The sequence below is a fragment of the Callionymus lyra genome, chromosome 3, assembly GCF_982586985.1.
Source record: "Callionymus lyra chromosome 3, fCalLyr1.hap1.1, whole genome shotgun sequence".
Classification (NCBI taxonomy): domain Eukaryota; kingdom Metazoa; phylum Chordata; class Actinopteri; order Syngnathiformes; family Callionymidae; genus Callionymus; species Callionymus lyra.
Window position 1 is genome coordinate 21,414,257 of NC_141820.1, and position 24,911 is coordinate 21,439,167.

Sequence of the window (24,911 nt, forward strand, 5' to 3'; positions counted from 1 at the left end):
AAGGGAACCGTGTTGAATCCCAAATGTGGCAAACAGCCTCTTAGACACCTCAGAAGAACACATGTCCTCCTTCTCTCCTCCCTTCATGCCAGAGTCTGACCTTCTTGACTTTCTCTTCTTTAATCATTTCTACGGTGGCCCTGAAGGGCAAAAAAAGCATTGGGAATGTTTTTATTATGATGCTGTACTTTTTGAGAACTCTTTTAACAATTTTCCAACTTCCGTTACACATTTACAATTCAAGTATGTAAGAAAGTAAGTAAGCTCTATTTGAACACATTTACAATTCAAGGAATACATTTACTATTCAATGAACGCATCTACAACTCAAGGAACACATTTAAAATTCACTTAACATAAAATCAATGTACTGCACAAATGTACTAGACAAATATAAAATTCACTGAACACATTTACAATTTACTGAATACATTTACAATTCACTCTAAACATTTACAATTCACTGAACACATATACACTTCACTGTAAACATTTACAATTCACTGAACACATTTGCAATCCACTGAACACATTTACAATTCACTGAACACATTTAGACTTCACTGAACACATTTACACTTCACTGAACACATGTATACTTCACTGTAAACATTTACAATCCTCTGAACACATTTACACTTCACTGAACACATTTACACTTCACTGAATACATTTATAATTCACTGAACACATTTACAATTCACTGAACACATTTACAATTCACTGAACACATTTGCAATCAACTGAATCGATTACAATTCACTAAAGTCATTTCAACTTCACTGAACACATTTACACTTGACTGAATACATTTACATTTCACTGAACACATTTACACTTGACTGAATACATTTACAATTCACTGAACAATTGTAATACATTATTGTTTAGTATTTATTATCTTTTTTTCATATATTAAAAAAATGTCATACAAATGTATAACTGCCTAAACAAAATCCACCAAAACAATAAGACACAACACAACCCCGTCTGTAAATAGACACCGACTTGCTCAGATTAACAGTGACATCAAGCTATTTAATTTGTTGTCTTTTTTCATGATCACTAAATGTTAGTTAGTAAGTAAGTAACATATAAATTAAATAACCGGAAAGATGTAATGGAAAAATGTAATGCAAAAATAGATAACATTTTATTTTTATATTAATTTTTATTCTTAAAAAAACAACAACTCAGTAATGCATATGTCAGACAGTTACCATACATTATTGTATTGTCCTTCCATGCACTCCAAGGACAAACTCAGTTTCCTGATCTAATATCCTGAGTCAAAAACCTCATGTGCTTCTGAGTTTGTATCACATTCTTCCAAGGACAAAAGCAGGAATGAAAAATGAAAGGTGGCAGGAAAATGAAAAGTTTTTTAGATAAAAAACAAAACAGTGAAGGACACTGTGGGCTGAAGATGGAGGATGATAAGAGGAAGGGATGAACAAACAAGACGGCGATTGAAAGCAGGACTAAAGCATTCAAGTAGTGCTTCAATTAAATTAGCATTTAGCTGACTTATCAGAGTTCTGCTGCGTCGTCACTTCTCCCTCAAACACTCCACATCATCACAAGCAGATAAACGTTGGACAAAAAGAAAATTCTTTTCAACTTCCTTTCGACTGACACAACCTTGTGAAGAGGAACGATCGATCGCGGCGTGTCATTAGTCTTTCCATCCATTCATCCGAAGTCGCGGCAACAGTAGCCGAACACTTCCTCCTCCGACAGGGTCAACAGGCAACGTTCTCAATTGTTACAGTCGAGAAAACAGCTGTTCAAGATTACAGTTTTCCACAAAGTAAATGCTTCTGGAGTTGGGAATGATTACTAGTGCACTTTGAGTGCGTTTCTGTTTCGGTTGCATTGAGCAGTAGCCTCGAGATGCTCGTCCCCGGAGACTTCTCTGCAGGGGAAACTCATTGTTAAATCTCGCAGTAATATGTCTCTCCAGAAAGAGCCAAAGAAAAGTCTCACTCTCTTCATCCGTCCTTGTTTTTTTTTTTGGAGTGAAACTTCTCATTTTGCCTGCATGAAACCTTCTTGCTCGATGAAGGCTAATGTTTTTATCTTCAATATCCATTAATTTGAGTGTTATAAAAGTCCATGTTACTCTGACAAACTCTATTTTGTTATTAAAAAACCTGATTTCCAAGCTGTGGTTTAATATCCCTCCACTTTCTGATGGGACCGTCCTGCTCTGCATCTGCTGCTTTTTATGTCTTTTTATTGTGTTTTCCTCGTAAACACCGCCTGCAAACTGAATCTTTCTCTGGACTATAAAGTTTTTAAATTAAGTCTCAATGGTTTTTACTCTGAAAAAAGGCTCCTGAATAGATCCATCAAAACACAATAACGGAACTGAAGAACTAGATTGAATGTGTGATTGTGTGTGTTTGTGAAAGAGAGGAAAAAAAGGGGGAAGGCGATGACAACAAGTCACTGGTGGCTCGTGGTTAAAATTTAGCATTACTGAATATATCCTTGGATATCATTTTTTTTTAAACTTTCAGGATATTTCTAGCAGATTTCTAGCTATGAATGAATTTACCAGAGAAAATTATCTTGACTATAATGTCATGTCTTCTTAAATATATTATATTCATATAATATATCATTATATCCTTGTTTGTCGATTTATTTACCCGTTATAAATATATTTTTTCATTAATCCTTAACTATGTATTATTTTATCTTTTATTTAAATGTATATAATTTGTAACAACACTTTTTGTTGTTTAGTTAAACTAATATATTTTATTAAAAGTTGTTTTAGGTTGATATTTATAAAATAAATGTATATATATTTAAAATGTATACTACAGGTTATAATTATAATGATAATTAAAAATGCAAATAACCTTGAAATGATCAAACGGCCACAATGTCGCTTGGCGATGTGAATCCATGTGGTTCTATAGAACGGCTTCCATCATCGGTGTCTTTGTTCAGTCCTCCTGCAAATGGCCCGCAGTGATGGATTTTTACATCCTCCATCCGTCATCTTTGTAGAGATGTAACCTGGAGAAGCAGCCCACGCCTCCGTGAGCGAGGGAGCGTATGGATGTGCACACACAGGAATATAATGGAGGTTAAGCAAAAAAGGCAACGTGACTTTGGCTGCCTGAAGGAAGCGGGGATGTCAGCGTGTGCGTTTGCTGAATAACAACATTTATTGACCTCAGCGTTCCTTCTCTCAGACAACCAACCTTTATTTATTTATTTATTTTTTACAACTTCAAGACTTCAAAAAAACTGTCAACTGTAATGTTCTCGTCCACGAATAGCAGATTGACGAGTAGAGTAGTAAACTACTTTTCTCATCAATATATATGCTCGACAATGGTTCAGAGTTTTTGACAAAGACAGATACAGAACAAGAAGAAAAGGTACAAAATAACACTTAATAAATAAAACAAAATGCTGGATAGTGTAAATATAAACCTTGATGACAAACCTGCTTCACATTCCTGTTCAATCATTCTTTACAGAACTTTCTGTCAGAGCTTTCAATAAAAACTTTATTTTTTAAAGACGCTAAAATATCAACGATTATGTTGAAGGTTAAAGTTTTCACTCGGTATCATTCGAGCAGATACAATGTGTAAAAACCGACAAGACTGTTGCTGTGTTTTCTTTTCACCGTCCAAACGGAAAAAAAGCCATTAAATGACGGAAATTAATTTTTTGTCTGTGGATGAGCATCGTTATGATTAAAGAAATCATTTGAATGAAGGATCCTAGAAGAGAGGCTGGTAATAAACATGTTATTTTTGGAATCTTGTTTACCATAACCACACCCACTCTACTGTGATTGGTTAACTATCAAGGTTTGTCACTGTACGTCATCAATCCCGGAAGTCTCCACCTCCAAAGGACTTGTTGTATAAACAAAGCGGGGTGTGATTACAACTGGAGGAGGAGTGAAACCATTAGCATAAAGGACTCTGCTCTCGTAACCTCTTGTTCGCTGAGATTTCTGACAAGGGAGAAATTTATAAATGAATGACTTCAGACACGTTGGGTTAGATATTGAGCAGTTTGAACTAATCTGCATGATGAGGCCGATTTTAACTCAACAACAAGAGAATAGTGGTTGTATTTAAAAGAATAATGATAGCTCTCTTGGTTACTTTACATCATTTGTGAAGAACTGTGTTTTTTAAATCACATTTAAATGTTAAATTAACTGTTAAACCGTCATATCTGTCGACTCCGAATCTATCTTAATACACATCTTTCCATCAACATCAATAATAATAATAAATGATTGGACTACCTAAGATTAGTTGAGAGCCATATTTGGATCGTTGTTTTGTGATCTAAGATGTGAAATCGTGACACATTCGGATACAAAAATAAAGTCAAACTCGGCAGCAAAACAAGTGTGTGTCACATTTGCATCCGACCGTGATCACCAGTGGTTTTTCCCGCCTGTTGCCGCGGTAACGACACAGAAGGAAGACACAACGAGTGGGACAACGTGGGATCTCATCACACGGAGACACGCTCAGACACTCACGGACAGATGCATTGTGGGAACCAGGGGGGCAATCCAGTTCGAGTGCCGGCGTCTGAAGCACGACACACACTTGACGTGATTCACCGTGAGTTACGAGCCTGTGTGCGGGCTGCTGGTTTCACTGAGGACCCGGCTACTTCATTTATTTTTACGATGCACAACACCACACAGTCGGTCGTCTGAACCTCGGCCTCGAACTGACAATAAATAAATGACTTAATTGTCTTCCTGTTTTAGCAAAGTTCCTGCTTCTAAATGTGCACAAATGGAGGAGACGCGATAACAAGCAGAGTTTGTCGTTGGCTTCATGGCGGCTTGCTGTCTGGTCACATGTGTTTGCATGTGCGTTCCAGATGGTGCAGTCGTTACCGTGCTGTTATTAGATTGACGTTATTACAATGAACTTCCTTAGATTTACACAAACAGACAACTGTTGGCACCGTAGGACTCCATTGTCAAGCAGAGGCAATAGAAGTGGTCACACCGGGGAGACCTGCTCCCTAACAAGGTTTATATGTTTGTTTTTCACATTCAGTACATCAAATCAGAATTGTTAATTTTTTATACAAATGTATCTCAAAAATGCACAAACTGAATACTTTTTCCAATGTAAGTAAGTAAGTAAGTAATTTTTATTTGAATAGCGCTTTTCCAGACCAGGGTCACAAAGCGCTTAAACAATATTCAATAAAGTATATACTTTAAAGGTCAAGATAAAACTGATAACACAACAGGACTTCCAGAAAATCAAGGAAAAGCCTGAACAAATAGAAACGTCTTAAGATGTTTGCAAACGCAAATCTGATCTAAACTTCTTCTTAAAGTATATTTTAAGTAGTGTTTTCTGGTCAAAATATCTCATTGTACTTCATTGAAGATACAATCAACCATATTCTTTAATATCATAGAATTTTTGGCCTTTCACTTTTAAGAAGCAAAAATTTTGTTTTTTTAAGAAAAAATATTTAGTAATGACCTTCCTTTCAAGTGTGACAATGTCACATGACTAACTAAAAAACACACAAATAAATAAAATATTAGTAAAAATCAAATATAGTTAAGAATGGCTTTGGCCAATGTTAAAGTTATCTAACCTTCTTACAAGATCCGACTTTTAAATACTTCCAGAAACTATGCTTAAATAATACATCTTTTGTTTTTGCAAGCTAAAAGCTCTTTTTACTTGCTTTCTGTCAGTATTAAATTGGGGCTACATTGTGTTCCTGTGAGATACGACTGCAGGTTGAAGTATGCTTGCTTAAATTATAACCTCTGCCAAGAAAGTGATGAAAGTAAACAGCAGACGTGATTTAAATGGTGAAAGATTGGCAAATAGAAGGGGCTAGTATTTGGGTCTATCTTGATTCATGAAGTTTTAGAAAGTTTTCACTTGACTGGCTTCTCAATGCTGCTGCTGTGTTAAGAAAAACAAAACTCTTCAACATGCAAATTGTGCTTTAAAAAACACACCATATTACTAAATAACAAAATATTTTCATTAAATATTCCTAAGGCTCTATGTTAGATTCACTTAAGCAATCAGAGAGCAAGTGTCAAATGAGCTCATTGGCAGAGGGATGTCACGTCTCAGTGCTTTTCTCTGAAGGTATGTATTTTGTTATAGTAGAAGAGAGACGTAGACTTCATGGGTTCAACATCCTGATCTGGAGACATCGGCTTGAAAGCTGTTACAAGAAATCCTGATTACATGCTAGTGTTTCTCACGCAGGATGTTATGGCTGAATTTACATTTTTAAATAAGGCAGATGATCTTACAATCTTAAACACATTTTTAGCTCAGTTAAACATCTGCAGGAATAATATAAACCAACATATGCACAAACCATTGCTGCTCCACAAACCTTAGATTCAGTTTTTATTTTTAAATTATGAAATGTATGTAGTTAAATCACAGGTTTGACTCTCATCTGTCGGATCAATTCTGTCCAGTGATGATTGTCCAGCACAGGATCAATAGCTGGACAAAATGCTTCAAACATCATTCTGTCCGTGTGTAGAATCAGTAGCTTTACTCTTCAATTATTTCTGCTCCTCAATATATTGGATCTCTGTAGTTTACTTTGCTCTTCCCTCATATGTGACTCTGGAGAAAAAAGGGCAATCGATCTCCACTTTTTGATCTGCTCTGAGTTCCAGATCAATATCAGGCTGCCTATCCTAGTCTTAGATCGCCAGTGGTGTCATATAATAACCCAGTATGAGGTTAGAAGACCGATGATCTGCATCATCAACATATGTTGTTGATGAAAACCTTAAAATTGAACTCCAGACTCACTTTTAGGATCAGGATTTACATCCTTTTCCTCATAAACAGGATCTTCTGTTGGATTTAATTACAATTTTAGACCTTGATTCCCAACTTAAGGAGAAAAAGCATAATTGTCTATAAGTGGAAGATAATTTTTTTTCTTATGCTAGCAAATTTATTTTGTCGATGGTCTTACAAAGAGGTTTGACTTGTAGTTCTTTCTTTCCGCGGTATTTCTCTATGTGGCAGATCTCGATAAAACTGTCTGTTTTGGTGACGGATTGGTTTTGACACTCTCTGGTCTTCACTTCAAGTCTAGTTTCAGTTGTTGGAAGGAAAGAAATGTGACAAATATAGTGTTATCAGGACATTTTTGACATGAACCTACTACTTTTAAAATGACAAGAAAGACATTTTTATCCATTTTAACTAATGTGTTGATTTTAGTGTGTCTTAAATAAATGTTCGACTCTATTGTATCATCAGTATGTGTTTGTACAAAACTCTCTTTTCATTTAAATATTCACATTAGAAAATGTGCTTAAACCCCGCCCACTGAAAACACTTTTTCTGTAGATTCAATTTTGTTATCAATCCCTGGAACGCTCCACCTCCAAGGGACTTATTGTATAAACAAAGCAGAGCGTGATTACAGCTAGCTGGAGGACGAGTGAATACATTATTACATCATTATGGACATAGCTCTCGTAACATCTCATTTGCCAAGATTTCTTACGGGGTGGAACATCAGTTGCTTTTTTTAAAGTAAATTGTTAAAAGGTGCAACATATGTATAAAAACTATGATTGTTGAATACACGTCGAGTCTCTGACAACACCAGATAGAGACATTTAAATGAAGTACATAAGCTTGCCTTGCTTTTTCATCTAGTCTGTGTTTTATGTCACAACTGGTAGATCTGTTCTACCTAGTAATGTACAACCAACATACGTTTGGACTGAGACCAAAAACTATCAAGTTTGGCCCTGATTAAATCCATTTATGATGCTTGTTGAATCAATAATTCATTTTTGTATTTGATTCTGACACCACAGGTGTCGGCTCTTCAGTTGTGTAATGCTACTCAGTAGAATGTGTTAAAGACAAATGTCATAGTAAAGGTCTGATTAATGATAATTTAACATACTTTCAAGTTTTATTTTCTCAATGACCAGAAGTCAAGCAAAATTCTGCTGTACCAACAAAATATCACCTGACATTTACTAGTTGAGTAACATTCTTGGGCAGACTTTTGATGCCCGACTCAGATTTAAGGAGGTGCATCTGTCACAGTCACCCCCTCAGCTAAGAGCAATTTTGTCTTGGGATCGCTCCATTTATCTTTGTCACACTAGATGGAGATAGCAAACACACTTCACACCTGTTTGCTGTTCACTCATAGAAACATATTTTCCTACAATCCCTGTCGGATGATCTAGCTTCCAATCTGCTCGAGTCTTCGTCTTCAGAGTAAAAAAATGATCGGACAGAAGTGATAGGCTTCTTCTGAACTTTAAATTTCCTTATTTGGCAACTAAAAAACATCCAAGTCTTTGGACATCAAATTGAATCAAGATGGGTGGTTAGTGTGAAGCTCTGCCTGCTGGCAAAGTGGAATTTTTGTGACGTTTCCTGCCTTCATTGATGAACACAAGCCATCTTATTCATAACTTTCACCAACACATCAGTATATATTTAAGGATTAAATGATGTGAAAACCCAACTCTCCTGACTCTCTCACATGTTTCAAATATAAGAGTCTTCCTCCCCAAGATGCAGTAAGTCTCTCATCATGACCATGTTTTGAACTTATTCCTTTATAAAGTTCTCCCCCGTCTGAAATCTCGGCGAACAAGAGGTTACGTCGGACTCTATTATGATGTAATAATGGCTTCACTCCTCCTCCAGCCAGCTGTAATCATGCCCTGTTATGTTTATACATCGGGTCCCTTAGAGGTGGAGACTTCTGGAATTGATGACACGCAGTGACAAACCTTGATGCTTGACCAATCACAGTAAAGTGGGTGTGGTTATGGTGAACAAGATTTAATCTGCAGAAAGACAAGCATCTTCAGTGGGCGGGGCTTAAGCTCATTTTGTAATGTAAATATTTCAATGAAAAGAGAGTTTTGTACAAACAGACACATAAAATAGTGTCCAACATCTATTTAGAACACACTTAGATCAACACATTAGTTTTCATTTAAATATGGAGTCAACAGTCAACAGTCTGATTAAAGTTGGTTTAGTGCAGAATTACTTTCTATTGCACACGCTCAGTCACACGTTGCATGAGTGTGATAGTATTTCACATAGGAACGAAGCAATCAGAAATCTCTCCCTTTTAATCAGTGTCATGGAGAACAACTCACTCACACACACATTTACAGTTGTGAGTCGACGCATCTGACACATTTGAATGTAAATAAGTTTGACAACATGATTGCATGAATAATTTCATGAAGAAATGTGTGCTAAGAGATATTTAAAAGGATCAGCATTGAGTTGTTGTGAATCACATGATACACAAATATATTATTCCAAACTATTTTTGCAGAATTTTCATTAATTGAATTATTAAAATAATGCCCTTCAAACTAATATATATATTTTTAAATTGGTATAATTCAATATTTAAAAATCCAGATTTATACTCACCCTATCGTTTTATAGACCACCAGCAAGTTTTCTGGCTAATATACAGTCGTCATACTCTTGCAGGAGCCAAGGTCTCAGGTAAGATAGTCCCATTAATCTAATATATCTGATTTATTTGCTCTTTTGATCGGTTAGTTAATGTATACCACCCCATAACACAAATGAGATACTTCAGCTGTTACATAAAGTAATTGTAAAAATGTAAGGTACATTGCTAGCTAAGCTTCCCAATAAAACAGCTAGCCCCAGTCATTCTGGGGTGAAATTTACCACCAGAAACAATTAATGGTAATATTAAGACAATATGTCTGAGGTGATTTGAATATTTATTGGAGGTATTGTGTCTTAAATAACACAAATATCAACAATGTCTTGTCATAATGAAGGATGGGTTCTGACATGAACTGTAGCAACCAGACCGAAGAAAACTAAATGCATATTTTTGAAGGGCCTTATTTTTGTTTTAAATACAAATTAACAAAATCAAACAACGTGTATTTGTCTGACACATAGTTAAACCCCCAAAACTTAACTTAACTCAGACAAAGAGTGTTACTATGGATAAAGTTTTGACAAGTTTTCTCTGGTATAGGATAAAACTTAAGACAATCCCCATGACTAGTCCTCGATTATTTAAAAAGATCATGAAAAGTGGGTATGACAGCAGTTTTGTAGAGTGGCATAAATCCTCTGGATTACGATTCTACACACGCAAACACACGAGGAATTTTCCTAAACAAATGGAAACGTTAATAAAAAAGAAAGATGAAAGGACGATGCATCAAAAGATAAATGAGTGATAAGAAAACAAAGTTGCTGTCTGGCCGGCCCATGGGATCAATACCTGCCTCTGTGGTCCCGGCGAGCGATAACATCATCGACCCAGATGACAACGACCCACTTAAATGCTCAGGAGATGGATTTAATTTTTTTTTCTATCTCGTCATCTGTTTGTGCCCGGTCCGTCTGCGAGCCGAGACGCTCCAACGAGTGAAGTTCACCCACCAGACTTTCCCCCTGATGTTGCCGGGAAAGAGAGGGATGATGAAAGATGCGAGCGCCTCGACACGCTGCACTCTTAGAAAGATGATGACCAAACCTTTTTGAAAGTGTGGGAATCGATGGGCACTGCTCGGCTGCAATGTTATTGATTACGATTCAGATGCTGCTGGTGAAATATCAACTATCTGCTCTGATCAAAATTTCATGAGCGGAAAATTCTTTCTGGAGCAGGTTTGGCTGGTTATTTATGTCGTGTAGCTTTTTAGTGAACAGCTGTGAGAGGAATGTTGAACATTGAGCTGGAAAGTTCTCCACAATTTAGTCTTCAGGGTTTCTCTGGTTAGGATTCCATCTGAGTTTCCACCACTTAGTTTGAAGACAGCAACCGTCCAAGGAATCAATTTGTATTTATTTATTTATTTATTTGCACTTGCTCTGTTTGAGCCAGTGGTGAAAAAAAAACAAAACTGACTTTTCTGAAGAACAGAGTCAAAAACCAGCAGAAAAAGATGAAAGTTGAATCAATAAATATGAGAAATCTGACAGTATAAAGTGATAGTTCACCCAAAATGTTTTACTCACCCTCATGCCCACTAAGGTTTGGGATTATTTTCAGAATAATCTGTTCCTTTTTAGAGTTAAAGACAAAACTGAATATTTTTTTAATATACCTGCTGGAGCTCAGTTGTCTTTTATCTTCCTCCAAAGGACACTTAAAAACATCCAAATTGTTATTATATTTTTGGGTAAAAAGGCTAGATTTTCCAAAAGATATTTATGGCAGTCATTGAATGCAACTTTGGATAATTATTCCTTTTACATTCAAATGCTATGAAACTGTATTATTTGATTATTATTCTTTTATCAAATTAAAGAAAACTCCCAATTTAAATTATGTTAAACTTATTTATTGGATTGACTATCCTAATCTGTTGTAAACAATCAATAGATATGGCAAAAATGAATGAACTAATGAACAATTAAAAAAAAAAAAGATTCAAAATGGAATTTAATTGCTCTTGATTTGAAAGCCAGAAGTTAATTTCCTCCTTCTGAACGCAATTGGGAAATTTACTGTACAGTTCTTTCTTCATTAAACTTTCCAAATTAAAGTGCGGCTCATGACAGGAAAAAAAACAGAACAGCTTGTATCTTGTCAGCGGTACCATGTTGTTGTTAAGTTACGATGACTCGACCACTGGCTGTTGTTTCTATCTGTGTGAGTCGTGATGCTGTAAAGACGGACCCGCCTTATGTTGCTTCTGTTGGTTCATATTGCGTGACTGTGGTGTGAGAATGGGTCAAATTGTGTGACTGTCAACCTCAAAGCGTGAGACTTGGCAGCCATGTTTTCTACAACTATAGACATGAACAGATTACTCCATAAATAATCATGAGGGTGAGTAGAAAATGAGTGCAATTTTAATTTTGGGTGAACTATCACTGTAAATTAGCTCCTTGTTTGCAGGGATAACAAAAAACGGCGATCTAAACATAACTTATCCAACCTAAACCTCTGGGTGTTAGTTTAAGGACTGAAGACTCTCGCTTTAATCTGACATCAGTGTATAAGCTAATTCAACAGTGAAAAGAAGGGGGATGAACCTACCTTCACTCTGTTTTTCTTCTCTTGAGTCACTCCATGGGTGTCGAAATGCTCGACAAACCAAAGCCAGCATTGTAGAAATAAACAGAAACATCATTATCACAGCGGCCATGACACTAATGAGGTGATAAACTGTGTGGAGAAAGATTAATAGAGATTGTTGACAGCAGCTGATCATCCCAAGTGTTGCGTTGCTCTGTGAATCGCTAAAAGCTGACAGTGAGGGATGGAGACGGAATAATAAACAGTCCAATTACCGCGCCGAGCGTCGCTCTATGAAAACCGCCTCGATGACTCAGTTAGGGAAAGAAAACAATGAGCCTCTTTTTTATTTTATTTTTATTTTTTTTAAATTGACCACAGGATGCTCATCATCTGCATCACTGTTTCCTTGTCATGTGTCCTGCTGTCAAGGAACTTTTAAACAATGAATGCGTTTTTTTTGTTTCTGACTTGCACTTACAAACTCCTGCTTTTGCTGAGATAGTTGTCACGTGCTTAAGACACACACACACACACATTACAATCGAATGATGCACATTCATTACATTTTCTGCCTACCACGTATGTTCGCCTGACCCGATCTGCCCCCCCCCCTCGGATCTCTCACTTATTTTCCCCTCCACTATCTCCCACCTTGATCCAGTGGGTTGGAAACATGATTCTAATTGCCTGCTCAATGTCAGAGAGATTGTAAGACATTGTCGAAACGCAGTCCCAGCGGGTCGTCTAACATGTCAGCGAGGCCTTATCTATGGTTGGAGGAATTACATCTGTGTGCCAGGCTCTGTAAAGTGAAGAGTCCACACTCTCTTTAACGATGAAATGCACTGATTGACACGTCAGTGAGTCTGCTGACCACCATTAAAACCACGAGCATAGATTGCTGGAGTAACAGATTTTGTTCTTCTCCGATAACAACAACAAACTGCTGAGCTTGCATTAAAAAAAAAAAAACGATAGAAAAATTGAGTTTTTGTTGGAAGATTACTTTCTGCATTTACATGACTGGACTACTTCTGCTGGATAACAAGCAACCTTAATATAATAATATTGACTCTTAAAAATATGTTTATTTCTTAACATGAATCAAGCTATGGCTCCTTGGCTCATTAAGTCATTTTCCATTTCCTAAAAGAACATTTTCAATGAATAACAACAACGAAAATAATGACACCATTGGTCGTTTATATCAGGATGGAGTAGAGTATAGTGTTGAGAATGAATGTTTAGCATCTTATCTAAAAATGAAAGTCGAAAAACAGCGTCAAGAGATATCAATAGCAAATGATGTTTGTCGTTGAGCTCGAGCCATGATTTACAATTCATTTTGATGTAAATATGAAGACAAAACAAGCCACTGCACAAATTATAACCAGAGCAAAATAAACAATCTGTGATTAAACCATTGTGTCACATCACATATCACCAGGGTCAAGGTGACCCAAAGGCCCGGAAACAAATGTGTTTGTGGCATCCCTTGTGTTGTCTCTGTGGTCAAGGTGAACGACCTCCTTGGCTTCCATCACCTTGACCCAAAATCTACACAAGGGATACCACAAACACATTTGTATTTGGGCTCACAGGTCACCTTGACACTGAAAAAAGTATTTGATGTTAGTGTTTGTTGACTTTCAGTTTTGCTTGTATCGTTAAAGTATCAATCACAGAACTAAAAATCAATTCTGATGTATTTCCAATACTGTGACTTCTTGCAATCGTGGCTGAAATATGGTTGATTCAATAACTTTTATTTCACCATAAAAAGAAAAAGTGAGTGAGTTGAATAGTAACATGCGACTTAAGCATACTTTTTGAGAATACTAAAATACAAATCCAAACGTACTGCAGGTCCCTGCGTGGAAAAACACCCAGCAACACATTTCTTAGTGATGGAGGTCGTGCTAACAAGTGTTCGATCAATACGTCCACCAGAGTTGACCTGAAGGCCGCCTCAAGAGCCTCAACAAGGGTGAAACAGAATCACATATTGACAGAAAGACGTGGAAAAAAAAAACCCCATCAAGAATGAATGACTGAGAAGACGGAAGGTATCACAGGAGACAGCCTTGGATATCCATGCTGCAGTGATCTGGCTTGAGTTCAGCTCAATATCAGCGGAGAGGACGAAGCCATCATTCTCTTGTTTTTGGCTTCACAGTTTAATTTGCCTTATCTACGCAATAGTCAGGGAAATAAATTGGATTCAAATCTACATGAAAATGTGTCCTAACCGGGTGTCCTCCAGAGGAAGAAGCTGACACCTTCAAAAAAATACATCTGTCTTTGCTGGACTGAATAATGTCCACAGACCAGAGCCAAAACCTCATTTTGCTGCCATTGTAATGATGAATATGAGCAGAGTTGCCAGGTGGCCAGTGTAGGATTACAGTGCCAGAGAAAATAACTGTATTTCCCAGCAAATAATCGTCCGGCTGTCAAAAGTAAAACTATCAAGCGTACCAAGGTGCAATAGTCAAATAAATAAACAGTATTTTAAACAAGTTCACTTCGATTTTCAATTTATATAATTATAATAACATATACTTATTTTTATTTTAAACTACCAATGTGGTTTTTCGTTTTTTAATATTCTTTCCTCGATGTGGGTCACAGCTTGTCATTATGGGAGCATCAGAGAATTTTCTGCTTTTCATTATTACTTATTACTATATTATTACATTTTACCGTTGTGTCTGGTTTTGCTTTATTAAAACAACCCTTATCTTTCACTGTCAGTAAGTCTCACCTGTTAAGGTTTTTCTTGAAATGTTGCTGTCAGTTCCTCAGATAAGTAATATAATGTTGAATTAACCTTTTAAACAAAAAACAACAACAACACAAATCTAAAGTTAACTATCATCTTCATACTATCGTGTTCTATCACATCTAAATATTGGACGGGATCCCCTTAAAGTGACAGAAAGCAATTGTAGTGACAGATAATCTATAGTTCAGCACAAATATTCCCTTCTGGGGAGAAGACACACGAATGCACACAAACACTGTGACAGATGGAGCAATTTAGCAAACTATTCTTGTGAAATTAATGGCTCATGCGATTACCATCCCAACACTCGGCGGTCCGTGTCAATGGCCAGTCAAGCAGCTGCTTACGGGACTATATACAAGCTTAATGTCCCTCAATGTCACCTTTGGAACATCTGACCTTCAGCGACAAAGCAGGTGTCACTAAGTGACAGGAAGTCACTTGGCATACGTGAGTTTACCACGTTTATGATTCCATTCATTTAGCGGCTAATCAATGAGTCACAGGTGTTTGCGATGAATAGAGAAGGCAAATGTGCATTAATGTACAACAGTTAAAAAATAATTGGATCCTTAAAAATGAACGGCTGAATCGATACGACCGTTTCAGTTGCACTCATCGAAATGACTTTCAGCTGTGAGATAAAGATTTTTATTTTGTTCTGGATGTAAAACAAAAGTAAACAACAATGGACAACTTTATATGACAAACAAACATAAACAACAATGACAAATGTATATTAAAAAAATACTCCAATAAATAGCGATTCTGCTGTTGACAAGATTAGTGCAGAGAAAAAAATGATAAAAATAAAGTCTATTTGGTCTATTTCCAATATACAGTATAACACTATTGGCAGACATTGAATTACACTTGGCACAGACTGGAATATAAACATATAACCTCATCCTCCCTAAGAAGAGACTTTTGCTTCATTTGCAACACCATGGATGAGAAAAGGTTAACTATTAAAATTCATCCTGTTTCACCAATGACGAACCCTTACTCTAGACAATGTTCTGTTGCTATCTCTCACGGTTGTTCACCAAGTTCTTTTTATTTCACAGATTCTTTCGATGTGTTTGTATCTTCTGGTTTAGACTATTGTAACAGTTTATTTTCACGTCTTAACAACAAGGAGCTGCCTCGCCTGCAGTTAAAAGAAAACTCTGCAGAGAGAATTCTGACCTGCTCTAGTAGAAGAACTCACATTTCTCCGATCCTTAAAACTCTTTACTCATCTTTGATGGAACTACTGACTCCTTCAAGAAGCATCTTTAGACATTCTTATTTGTGCAGACTTTCCCCCTGATTTTGTCTCCTGTGTTTGTCTTATGTGTCTTGATCTTTTAAGGTATTTATTTAAACTGTTTATTGTTTTTGATTGTTCAAGCACTTTGTGACCCTGGTCTAGAAAGGCACTTTACAAATAACCATTACTATCTTACTTAGTTCATCTTCCCGACGCAACATATACTGTATACAGCAGCAAACATGGTTTGACTGTTTAATTCTAAAATAGATCATTGATGTTGTCCATCCCACTTTTGTGAAAAGATACAGTTTATCTCATCGTCCTGAGTGGCTTGTCTGTTTGAAGACATCTTTAAACCCTGAGGTGACTTTAAAGTTCATGTGGTAAATATATTTGCAGCGCCCAACTGATTATTAAGTTTCATTATAACCTAATAAATTGCCTTAATCTTTATGGGTATTGGAACGAGCGACGACAATCAACCCCATTTTGAGGGGTCCACAGGGGGGGTGAAGAAGGAGTGTGAGGCTCCGGTAATGGGGAGGTAAGTATGGGGTTATGTGAGCGTTGGGTCAGGTAAGTGCCCGGGTATGCTTCTTGGAGTAATTGCCACATAAACAACCCTTATCTGTGTGCAGGATTTCCCTCGGGTTACCACTGTAGGTCAGGCTTGGCAGAGATTTTCTCGGAGGTGATATGCTTGTGTGAGGCCATGAGAAACATACCTGTCTTTTATTTTGTTTACACGTATTTAAACTATTTTTACTTAATGATTAATTGAGTTAATTTACCTGGTACTGCTCACATCATAACCTTTCCATGAGTCACACAGATTTCTATTGTTACACATTCTAATAGGTTATCAACAGCTTTTGACATGCTTTGTAAAGGTATTGTAGATGAATAAGGCTTCTCCTCCTCCACCTTTGTGTTTCCTGTTAATAGAAACAAGATTATATCCAGCCAGGAAAAAAATCTGTGCCTTTATTTTTACCTTTAATCCATGTTTCCGACACCGCTATGATACTGAAGGATTTTAGGTATTCCTTGATGTGGGCGAAGTTGGTGTATAGACTCCTGCTATTAAAGTGAATCATAGATAGTTTTCCATCCATGTCAGTGTTGGCGTTGAATTGCTCATCAGTGTAGTAATGGCATCTCTCAGGCTTGTTATAGTAGAAATGATTATCCGGGTCAGTTCTCTCATTCGGGTCAGATAAGGTATGTTTCACAATAAGCTCCACACTATTCTGCTCAGCAATCATTTCAGATAGACCCATCATATTTTCAGTCCGTGTAAAAACCTTTGTACTTTGCTGTGGTATAGTTGTGGAGTGATCGTACGCCATACCTTAAATGTTGTTTATTTCCAAATCTTCCTCATTCCTGGAATATTAAATGACTTCTTGGTGTTGCTCCATTTGTTTTGGTGTAAATCCTGCAGTTTGCCGTCCAGGTGTGTTGTATTTTGCCTCCTCTCCTCAGTTGGCGAGCTTTTCTGGGGATGTTTCCTTTTTTCTTGTTCAGGTTCTCATTGATATAAACATCATATCCTCTGAGTTTTTCTGCCCTGTTTCTGTCTGTGAATCTCACAGCTCGGGTACCAGACTTTCTTATGGGTAAGAGGAAGAATGCTTCCACGTTTTTGAAATCCAGATCGATCCCTCTGCCATTCAGGAACTTGGACACCTGCATGATCAGATCTTTCTTTTTGTTTTCCTCCCGTAGCTGTTGGATTACTTCCATCACCTTCTGTATCGCCTTCAACTCTTCTTTCACTTCTTTAATCTCCTCTTTCATGGCCATCAGGGTTTCGTTCAATAATTCCCATTTTGGCTCATTGTCATAGCTCTGCTCCTGTCTTTGGTTGGTTTTAGTTTCAACCATTTTTCTCATGCTCAAACACTCTTGTCTCAGTCTCGGTCAAAGATTAGCACATTTATATAAACAATGTATTACAAAGATATTTCATGTTGTCTCTATAGAACTGGGGTATCAAATTTAAATATACACTGGGACAACGTGTAAAATTGCACAAAGTCACTATATTTATTGTAAAATATGGATTGACCTAAAACGAACAAACAAGAAAAGCTTGATATTGCTTAATATTGCAGAAATGCGAAATTGAAATTTCAAATGAATATAACTTTAATATAATATATAACATTAATATAACTTGTTATTTCTTGATTTTAAAAAATACATATATCTTTCTTTAAAATCAGCCTTCTTAAAAAATGTAATTTAACAGTTACATCCTTTTCCACATGCTAATAATAAAAGTTAAAATAAAAATAATTGACTCGTAATAATATCCTTCAATGATCATGCAACCTTTTAAGCCCATGTCAGGACTAGCAAGAGAAACATTGCATAAGCACAAGTTCAAATGTTGCTCAGTGTTCTAAACACTGGTCTATTTTGTGTTGAGCCCTGATGTTTTATGATTGCTGTATTTTTTTTATTGACCAGATTCACTTTTATCACTGTATCACTAACATCCTATTCTCATCTCTTTCAAGAAACATCTTAAGACGTTTTTATTTGTTCAGGCTTTTCCTTGATTTTCTGGAACTCCTGTATTGTTCTCAGTGTTATTTTGACCTTTAAAGTATATACTTTAATGAATATTGTTTTGATTTTTTAAGCGCTTTGTGACCCTGGTCTGTAAAAGCGCTATATAAAACAAATGACTTACTTACTTACTTACATCGATGCCACAGATGAAGTAGAAACTGATGCCTGAAAATGAACAAGTTCTATTTTCAACAGCACAAAACAATTTTGCGCCCTCTTTTCCTTTATTCCATGGTTAGTGGTACATGAAGTGTTTAAAACTGTTGGGCCAACCCAGTATGAATGTGGTATCACATCGCTGGCCATATAAAATTATGTTATAAAAATAAATATTTTTTATTTTTTAATAATAAAAGTACTTTTAAACTTCTTATTTTTGTTATTCACACTGTATAATTGATTTGTTTGAAGAATCGTTTAACTGCTTGTCATCTCTATTTCTCCTGGGTAATCTGTAAGTGCTTTTAATCAAAGGGAGTTAAAATCAAGTCAGCCCTTTTTTGTCCATTTAACCCTTGTGTTATCTCTAGGTCAAGCATTAAATAATCAATATTCACTCTAATGTCTCCATTCAGTTTTTATTTCTCTTCTCACGGTGTATATATTTAGTAGCAAACAATGATTAAAAACAGTGAAGTCGCTCACTTCATCTCAGCTGGAGAGTGTGTGCAGTTGAGCTCGTTTCAACGTTAATTATCTTCTGCTCTTGATCCAGAGAACGCTGGGGACTTTCGAGCTTCTCTCTCGGTCTGTCGCTCTCTTTCACTCTTTGTCGCTTGATTCTTTCCAGATATAAATCCACCCTGTTGTTCTAACTCTCCCGTGGCCCTTCATTTCCCACTTACACCCCAGTTTACGGGTCAAAACGGACCACGCAGAGTACAGGAGCGCCCCTTCACTGTGAATGCCACCGGGTCACATTGACCCTGAGATAACGCAAGCGTTAAACCAAATGTCTGTTGTATCTTTTCATAAATAGGTGTTTTACTTTTTAAATTAATGACTTATTTAATATATTTTACTGATAATAAAAAAGAGAATAATGTAATGGATCCAAAATATAGAGTACATAAGTAAGTTTGATATATTTTCCAGAATTTTAGCTCCTTCTTTTGAAAAAGATCACACAAATGGAAGAAAGGCCTGAAAATTCAAACGGATAATTAAATTCATACACCATTCAACTCCAAGGGTTCCCAAACCTCAACATGCCCTCAAAACACCATTAGCCTACAGCCCCAGGCCCCCTTTGCAAAACTCCAGAAATGCTTGAGAATATATTAATAAACATGAGCTCTAAGAGTATATTTCATTACTTTAAATGGTAGAATGATAAACGTCTCTTACTTATCTATTGCTTTTCTATGCTTATTTAGCACCCAAGGCACTTTACACTTAGTTACTCATTCACCCATTCACACACACTGATGGGAGTAGGCTGAGACGCAGCGAGCCAGCTCAACCATCAGGAGCAATCAGGGTGTCTTGCTCAGGGACACAACGCCACAATCTCGTCCTGGAACTGGGATTGAACCCGCAACTTCTCAGACCACGAGTCCACCAGGCTATACCATCTGAGCTATGACGCCCCATCACTTTGAATATGTATTATATGCATTTCAGGCTATCGTGGCCAGTTTTCTGTATGGCTATAAACTTGATGTATGGTGCCTGTAAGTAAGTAAGTAAGTCATTTATATTTATACAGCGCTTTTCCAGACCAGGGTCACAAAGCGCTTAAACAATCAAAACAATAGTGAATAAAATATATACTTAAAAGGTCAAGATAAAACTGAGACTAAGACAGGAGTCTCAGAAAAGATCCTGAAAGAAACTGGAGGCCAGGGAAGTGATTTAAGGATTGGAGAAATGTGAGTTCTTCTACTTGAGTGGGTCCAAATTCACGCTGCTTAGTTCTGGTGAACTAACCCTTTAATATTCTAAATAGAATCCTACTGAATATGCCACTTTAACACAGATCAGTATAAAATAACAATATTTATTAGTTTACTTTTTTAAAAAATCATCTGACCACGCTACACAGGTACATGTTTGAAACTTGTTTTTCATGTATTTTGATTCATTAAACATACATTGTCTTGACGGTACTTTTCATAAAGAGATGGAAAATGTTTCAAATATTGGATATTTAAAATTAAAAAATGCAATTTTCAACACTTTGACGCCCTGATGTTCAACCACAGTCATGCAGAGAAGCTCCATGTTTGCATCAACTTCTGTTTGCTTCTGCATGATCTTTTGTCGGCAACACCAGCCATTTGTGCAGCTCTCTCTCTCTCTCTCTCTCTCACCCCTTCTCTCTTTCACCCCTCCTCCCTTCCTCACCCCTTCTCCCTTCCTCACCCCTCCTCCCTTCCTCACCCCTTCTCCCTTCCTTACCCCTCCTCCCTTCCTACCCCTCCTTTCTTCCTCACCCCTCCTCTCACCCCTCCTCTCACCCCTCCTCCCTCCTCTCACCCCTCCTCTCTCGCTCATCCTCCTCTCTCTCTGAGCGCGTGCTTCTCGCTGGAAGCGGTGGCTCGTGCTCAATCACATCCCGCGAGCGAGCGGACCGACAGAACAGGCGGCACCGACTCTTCCTCTTAATCCTCTCATCCTCCTCTTCCTCTCCTTCGGTGGTTCATCTTCTTTCCCCACCTCAAGACAGGGAGAGAGAGAGAGAGAGAGAGAGAGGGAACGAGAGTCTCTCTTGCAGAGCTAAAAGTTAAAGAGGTTTAATACCGGAGGAGCCGCGGCTTCACTGGGATGATCTGCCGCCGCGCAACGATTTCACTCGGAGGATTTATTGTTTAGAACGGACTCTCTTTTCCCGCCTCGACATGGATGCTCTTGAAACAGGACCAAGTTTTGTGTTTTAATTCCTAACCGAGGAGTTTTTTTTTTTTTTTTTTTTTCTCACCGGATCATTCTGCGGATTTCTCGTCAGTCAAGTGCGGACATCGAGTCCTCCTCCAGACGATCAAGTTCACCCGAGAAACTAACTCCAACTAACTCAAGGACCGTTTCTCCCCCTACCCCTCTTTTTTTTAAGAACATCTCCGAGCTCCAGTCCGTGATCAGATGATGGACTTTATATCAAAGGGGATTCTCTGCCTGTTAGACGGAACGCTCACCTCCGGGTGTTAATCATCCTCATTAAGAGAGGATCGTTGATAAGCTCTCGAGTAAACGATCTCCTCCATTGCTGCAATAAACCCTCGTGGTGCTCAGATTAACCACTCTGCCCTCTCGGGAGGATGTGAGGGATTAGATATCTCCAGGAGTAAGCCTTTCTTGTTTGAGGACGGCTTGCAAAAGAAACATAATTGACACCTTTATTATGATTTTAAAACTTGCGGTTCTTAATTAAAAAACTCCTAATGCTAGAGTTAGAGATCGTCTAACTAAAACAAAGTGTTCAGTCACCAGAGGTTAGCTAGCTGACTCCTGTATAGGCTTATGGATGAAACCTTTACTGTACAGCCACGTCCTGAACAGCATTCCTCCTCCTCTTCCTCTTCATCACCTCCACTCTTGAAAACCCGGCCCCGCGGCATCGATTCACTCGCACTGGTTGTCGGTTCACTGCGACGCCGGTGAAGTGTAATGTCAGAGGGGAGGCTCGGCAAAAGTACAAGTGCGGCGCTTCAGACTCTCAGACTTTGACTTGAACCCCGAACCTCAATGTCAGTCCCGAGGACGCGGGCGTGACGAACCCCCCGAGCCTAGATGGGACTCAACGACAGCAGTCCCGGGGCCATGCGGAACGGGAGAGGTCTCTCGGACCAGTGGGCCGAGTCCGTGGTGGTGCGGCCCCGGACCACCGAGCGCAACATCACCGTGCACAAGCGCCTGGTGCTGGGCTTCGCCCTCTCCATCCTGACCCTGATCATCGTGACGGCGGTGGCCGTGGTGCTCAGCGTTCGCTTCGAGGAGTGCGGGGGACCGGAGCGCACCCTGCTGTCGGCCGGGGGGGAGTCGGGCCCCCGAGTTTCCGGAGGGTCGGCGAAGTTGAACGGGAGCAGAGGGGAGAGGAACGGGGAGAGGGGGGACGAGGAGGGGGTCCAGCCGTGGAGGAACTCTCGGCTCCCGGGGACACTGAGGCCACGGCACTATGACCTCCGGCTGGCCGTCCACATGGACAACTTTACCTTCTCCGGGGAAGTCAGCATTGAAGTGGAATGCGTCAACGCCACCAGATTCATAGTTCTGCACGCGGATCGCCTCGAGGTATGAAGCCAGTCATGGTTAACTTCTTATTTAAATATGTTACAGGTGAATCTTTTCATCGGTTTGAGAAATGGCTCTTATTAGAGAGAAGCTTAGAGATCCCTGTTGGTTTGAATCTGTACCTTCGCCAACGCTCAGTGACTGAAAACGTCGGAGACAGTATTTGAAGTTGATAAAGTAGTGAAGTTGTGTTATTTATAATGGACACCAACAGACCAAGGGATCGAGCTCTACCTCCCAGGGAGACTAACCACATATCACAACCGGACCACAATTTGAAGTGAAAACGCAATGTCAGCAAAATACTTTGAAAGTGGCTGTGAAAGAAAAGTTAGAAATATGTTTAACAGTTTCGGAAAGAAACCAGCCTTTGTATAGATAATATTGTGTTTAGTTCTAAGTTAAAAGTAAATACTTCAATAGAGACAGCTATAGTTAATAAACGATAATATTGTGACACGCCTTAAACAAGACAGTTGAATCTAATTCATGTTTCTGGGATTCCAGGTTGAATTGTTGACGTTTATAATTTCTGTTAAGAAAGAAATACTGAATTCCATGTATCACAAATGTAATCAGTAATGGACACATCTATATGGTATTATTGATTTGGGATTTTTTCATAGTATTATAAAATCTAACAATCTGCAGACTTGTTGGGTCAAAATCTAGCCATCATGTACTTTTGACATCTTAAGTCACAGACGTTTTTTGTGACAGTCATATTAATACCATCAGTCGTCTTCAAGCTGTTGTTTCAAAGTAATCCTGGAGAAAAATGTAGTTTACACATTGGTCAAAAATATACATATGCTAATAAGGTGCCGAACATTCTTCTGTATGAATATAAGAATGTTTAAGATGCCAGTATATTAACAAGTAGGGCCGAGTATGGAACTTAACTTGATGTATGTATTTTTCTGAAGAAAAATTGTTCACAAAGGCAGTGAACATCAGATTCATGGGGTAGCAAGTTTTCTTTTGCACTGGAACTTATTAATATTTTTCTGGAAGAAAACTGTTTGGCGTGATGATTTACCAAAGCTGAAAAACTAAGCTGAATTTCAGGAACCGGTATCGAAGTGCAGGTATCAGTCCAAGTATTTGAAATCTTCGATCAAGCGACCTAGACATAATAACAACACACTCATTTGTCATCCATCTAAAAAAAACCAAATGGTTTAAAAATCCATGTATTTAGTTTTGTCCATATCATATTTATTTAGCTAAAGGTTCTCAGCATCTTGTGTGTATTTTTGCAATTAAATTATTTTGGACTTTACAAACTAATGCAGCAATACACATCTTCAAAGGCAGGTATATCCGGATATGACTATTTTTAGACTTATTTTTCAACATTCTAAAAACACCTTGTTTGCATGCATGAGTGCTCCCTGTGCGGTGGAGACAACCCTGCTCTCTAACAAAGCATGTTTATTTCAGTTTTTAGCCGCAGAGATTTCCTTAACAAGGCTAATTATCCGTCAAAGTTGCTGTTTCAGCCCAATTTTTGAGCTTGTGGTGAGAGAAAGCCTCAGAGAAATGTCTGGGCAACTCAATTTTTCAGACCAGTCGATTTTGGCTAATGTGAGAAAGGGATGAATCTGTCGTCCAGTTTTGGCGAGGGCCAATTACGAAGCCTGCAGCCGCTGTATTGCAAGTGTGTGTCCATGTGGACACACTGTGAATTAAAAGGTGTTGTTGGGCGCCGGGAAATAGTATCCTCAGGTATTCTCATGGCTAATGTGATATGAAAACATAATTTGCGAGGATGTTGAAAGGCTAAAACAGTAATATGGATGAAAATAGAAGCCGTTGGTAGTCGGAGAAGAAAGACTTTTTTCTCTTAGGCTGAACAAAATGTCATGAAATGTCAGTCAATATAATGTTTAAGAGCTAAACTAGAAAAGCTCTCTAATAGGCCAGTGGGTGTTTTGAATTTGCCTCAGCATTCATAATTGTACATTACAAAGAAGTTAAAAGAAATTCAACAGGCTCTTGTCATAGCAA

The 24,911-nt window shown here is 38.0% G+C and overlaps 1 protein-coding gene across 1 annotated transcript in view; it reads left to right on the plus strand.

Moving 5' to 3' along the window:
* The first annotated feature begins 21,268 nt into the window (after window positions 1-21,268).
* Window positions 21,269-24,911, plus strand: part of LOC148083822 (thyrotropin-releasing hormone-degrading ectoenzyme-like) — a 171,839-nt gene continuing 168,196 nt past the window's right edge. Inside the window, exon 1 of the mRNA XM_087787001.1 lies at window positions 21,269-22,901. Coding sequence (XP_087643127.1) covers window positions 22,401-22,901 — 501 coding nt within the window. The 5' untranslated portion in view covers window positions 21,269-22,400. The remainder of the gene's footprint in view (window positions 22,902-24,911) is intronic.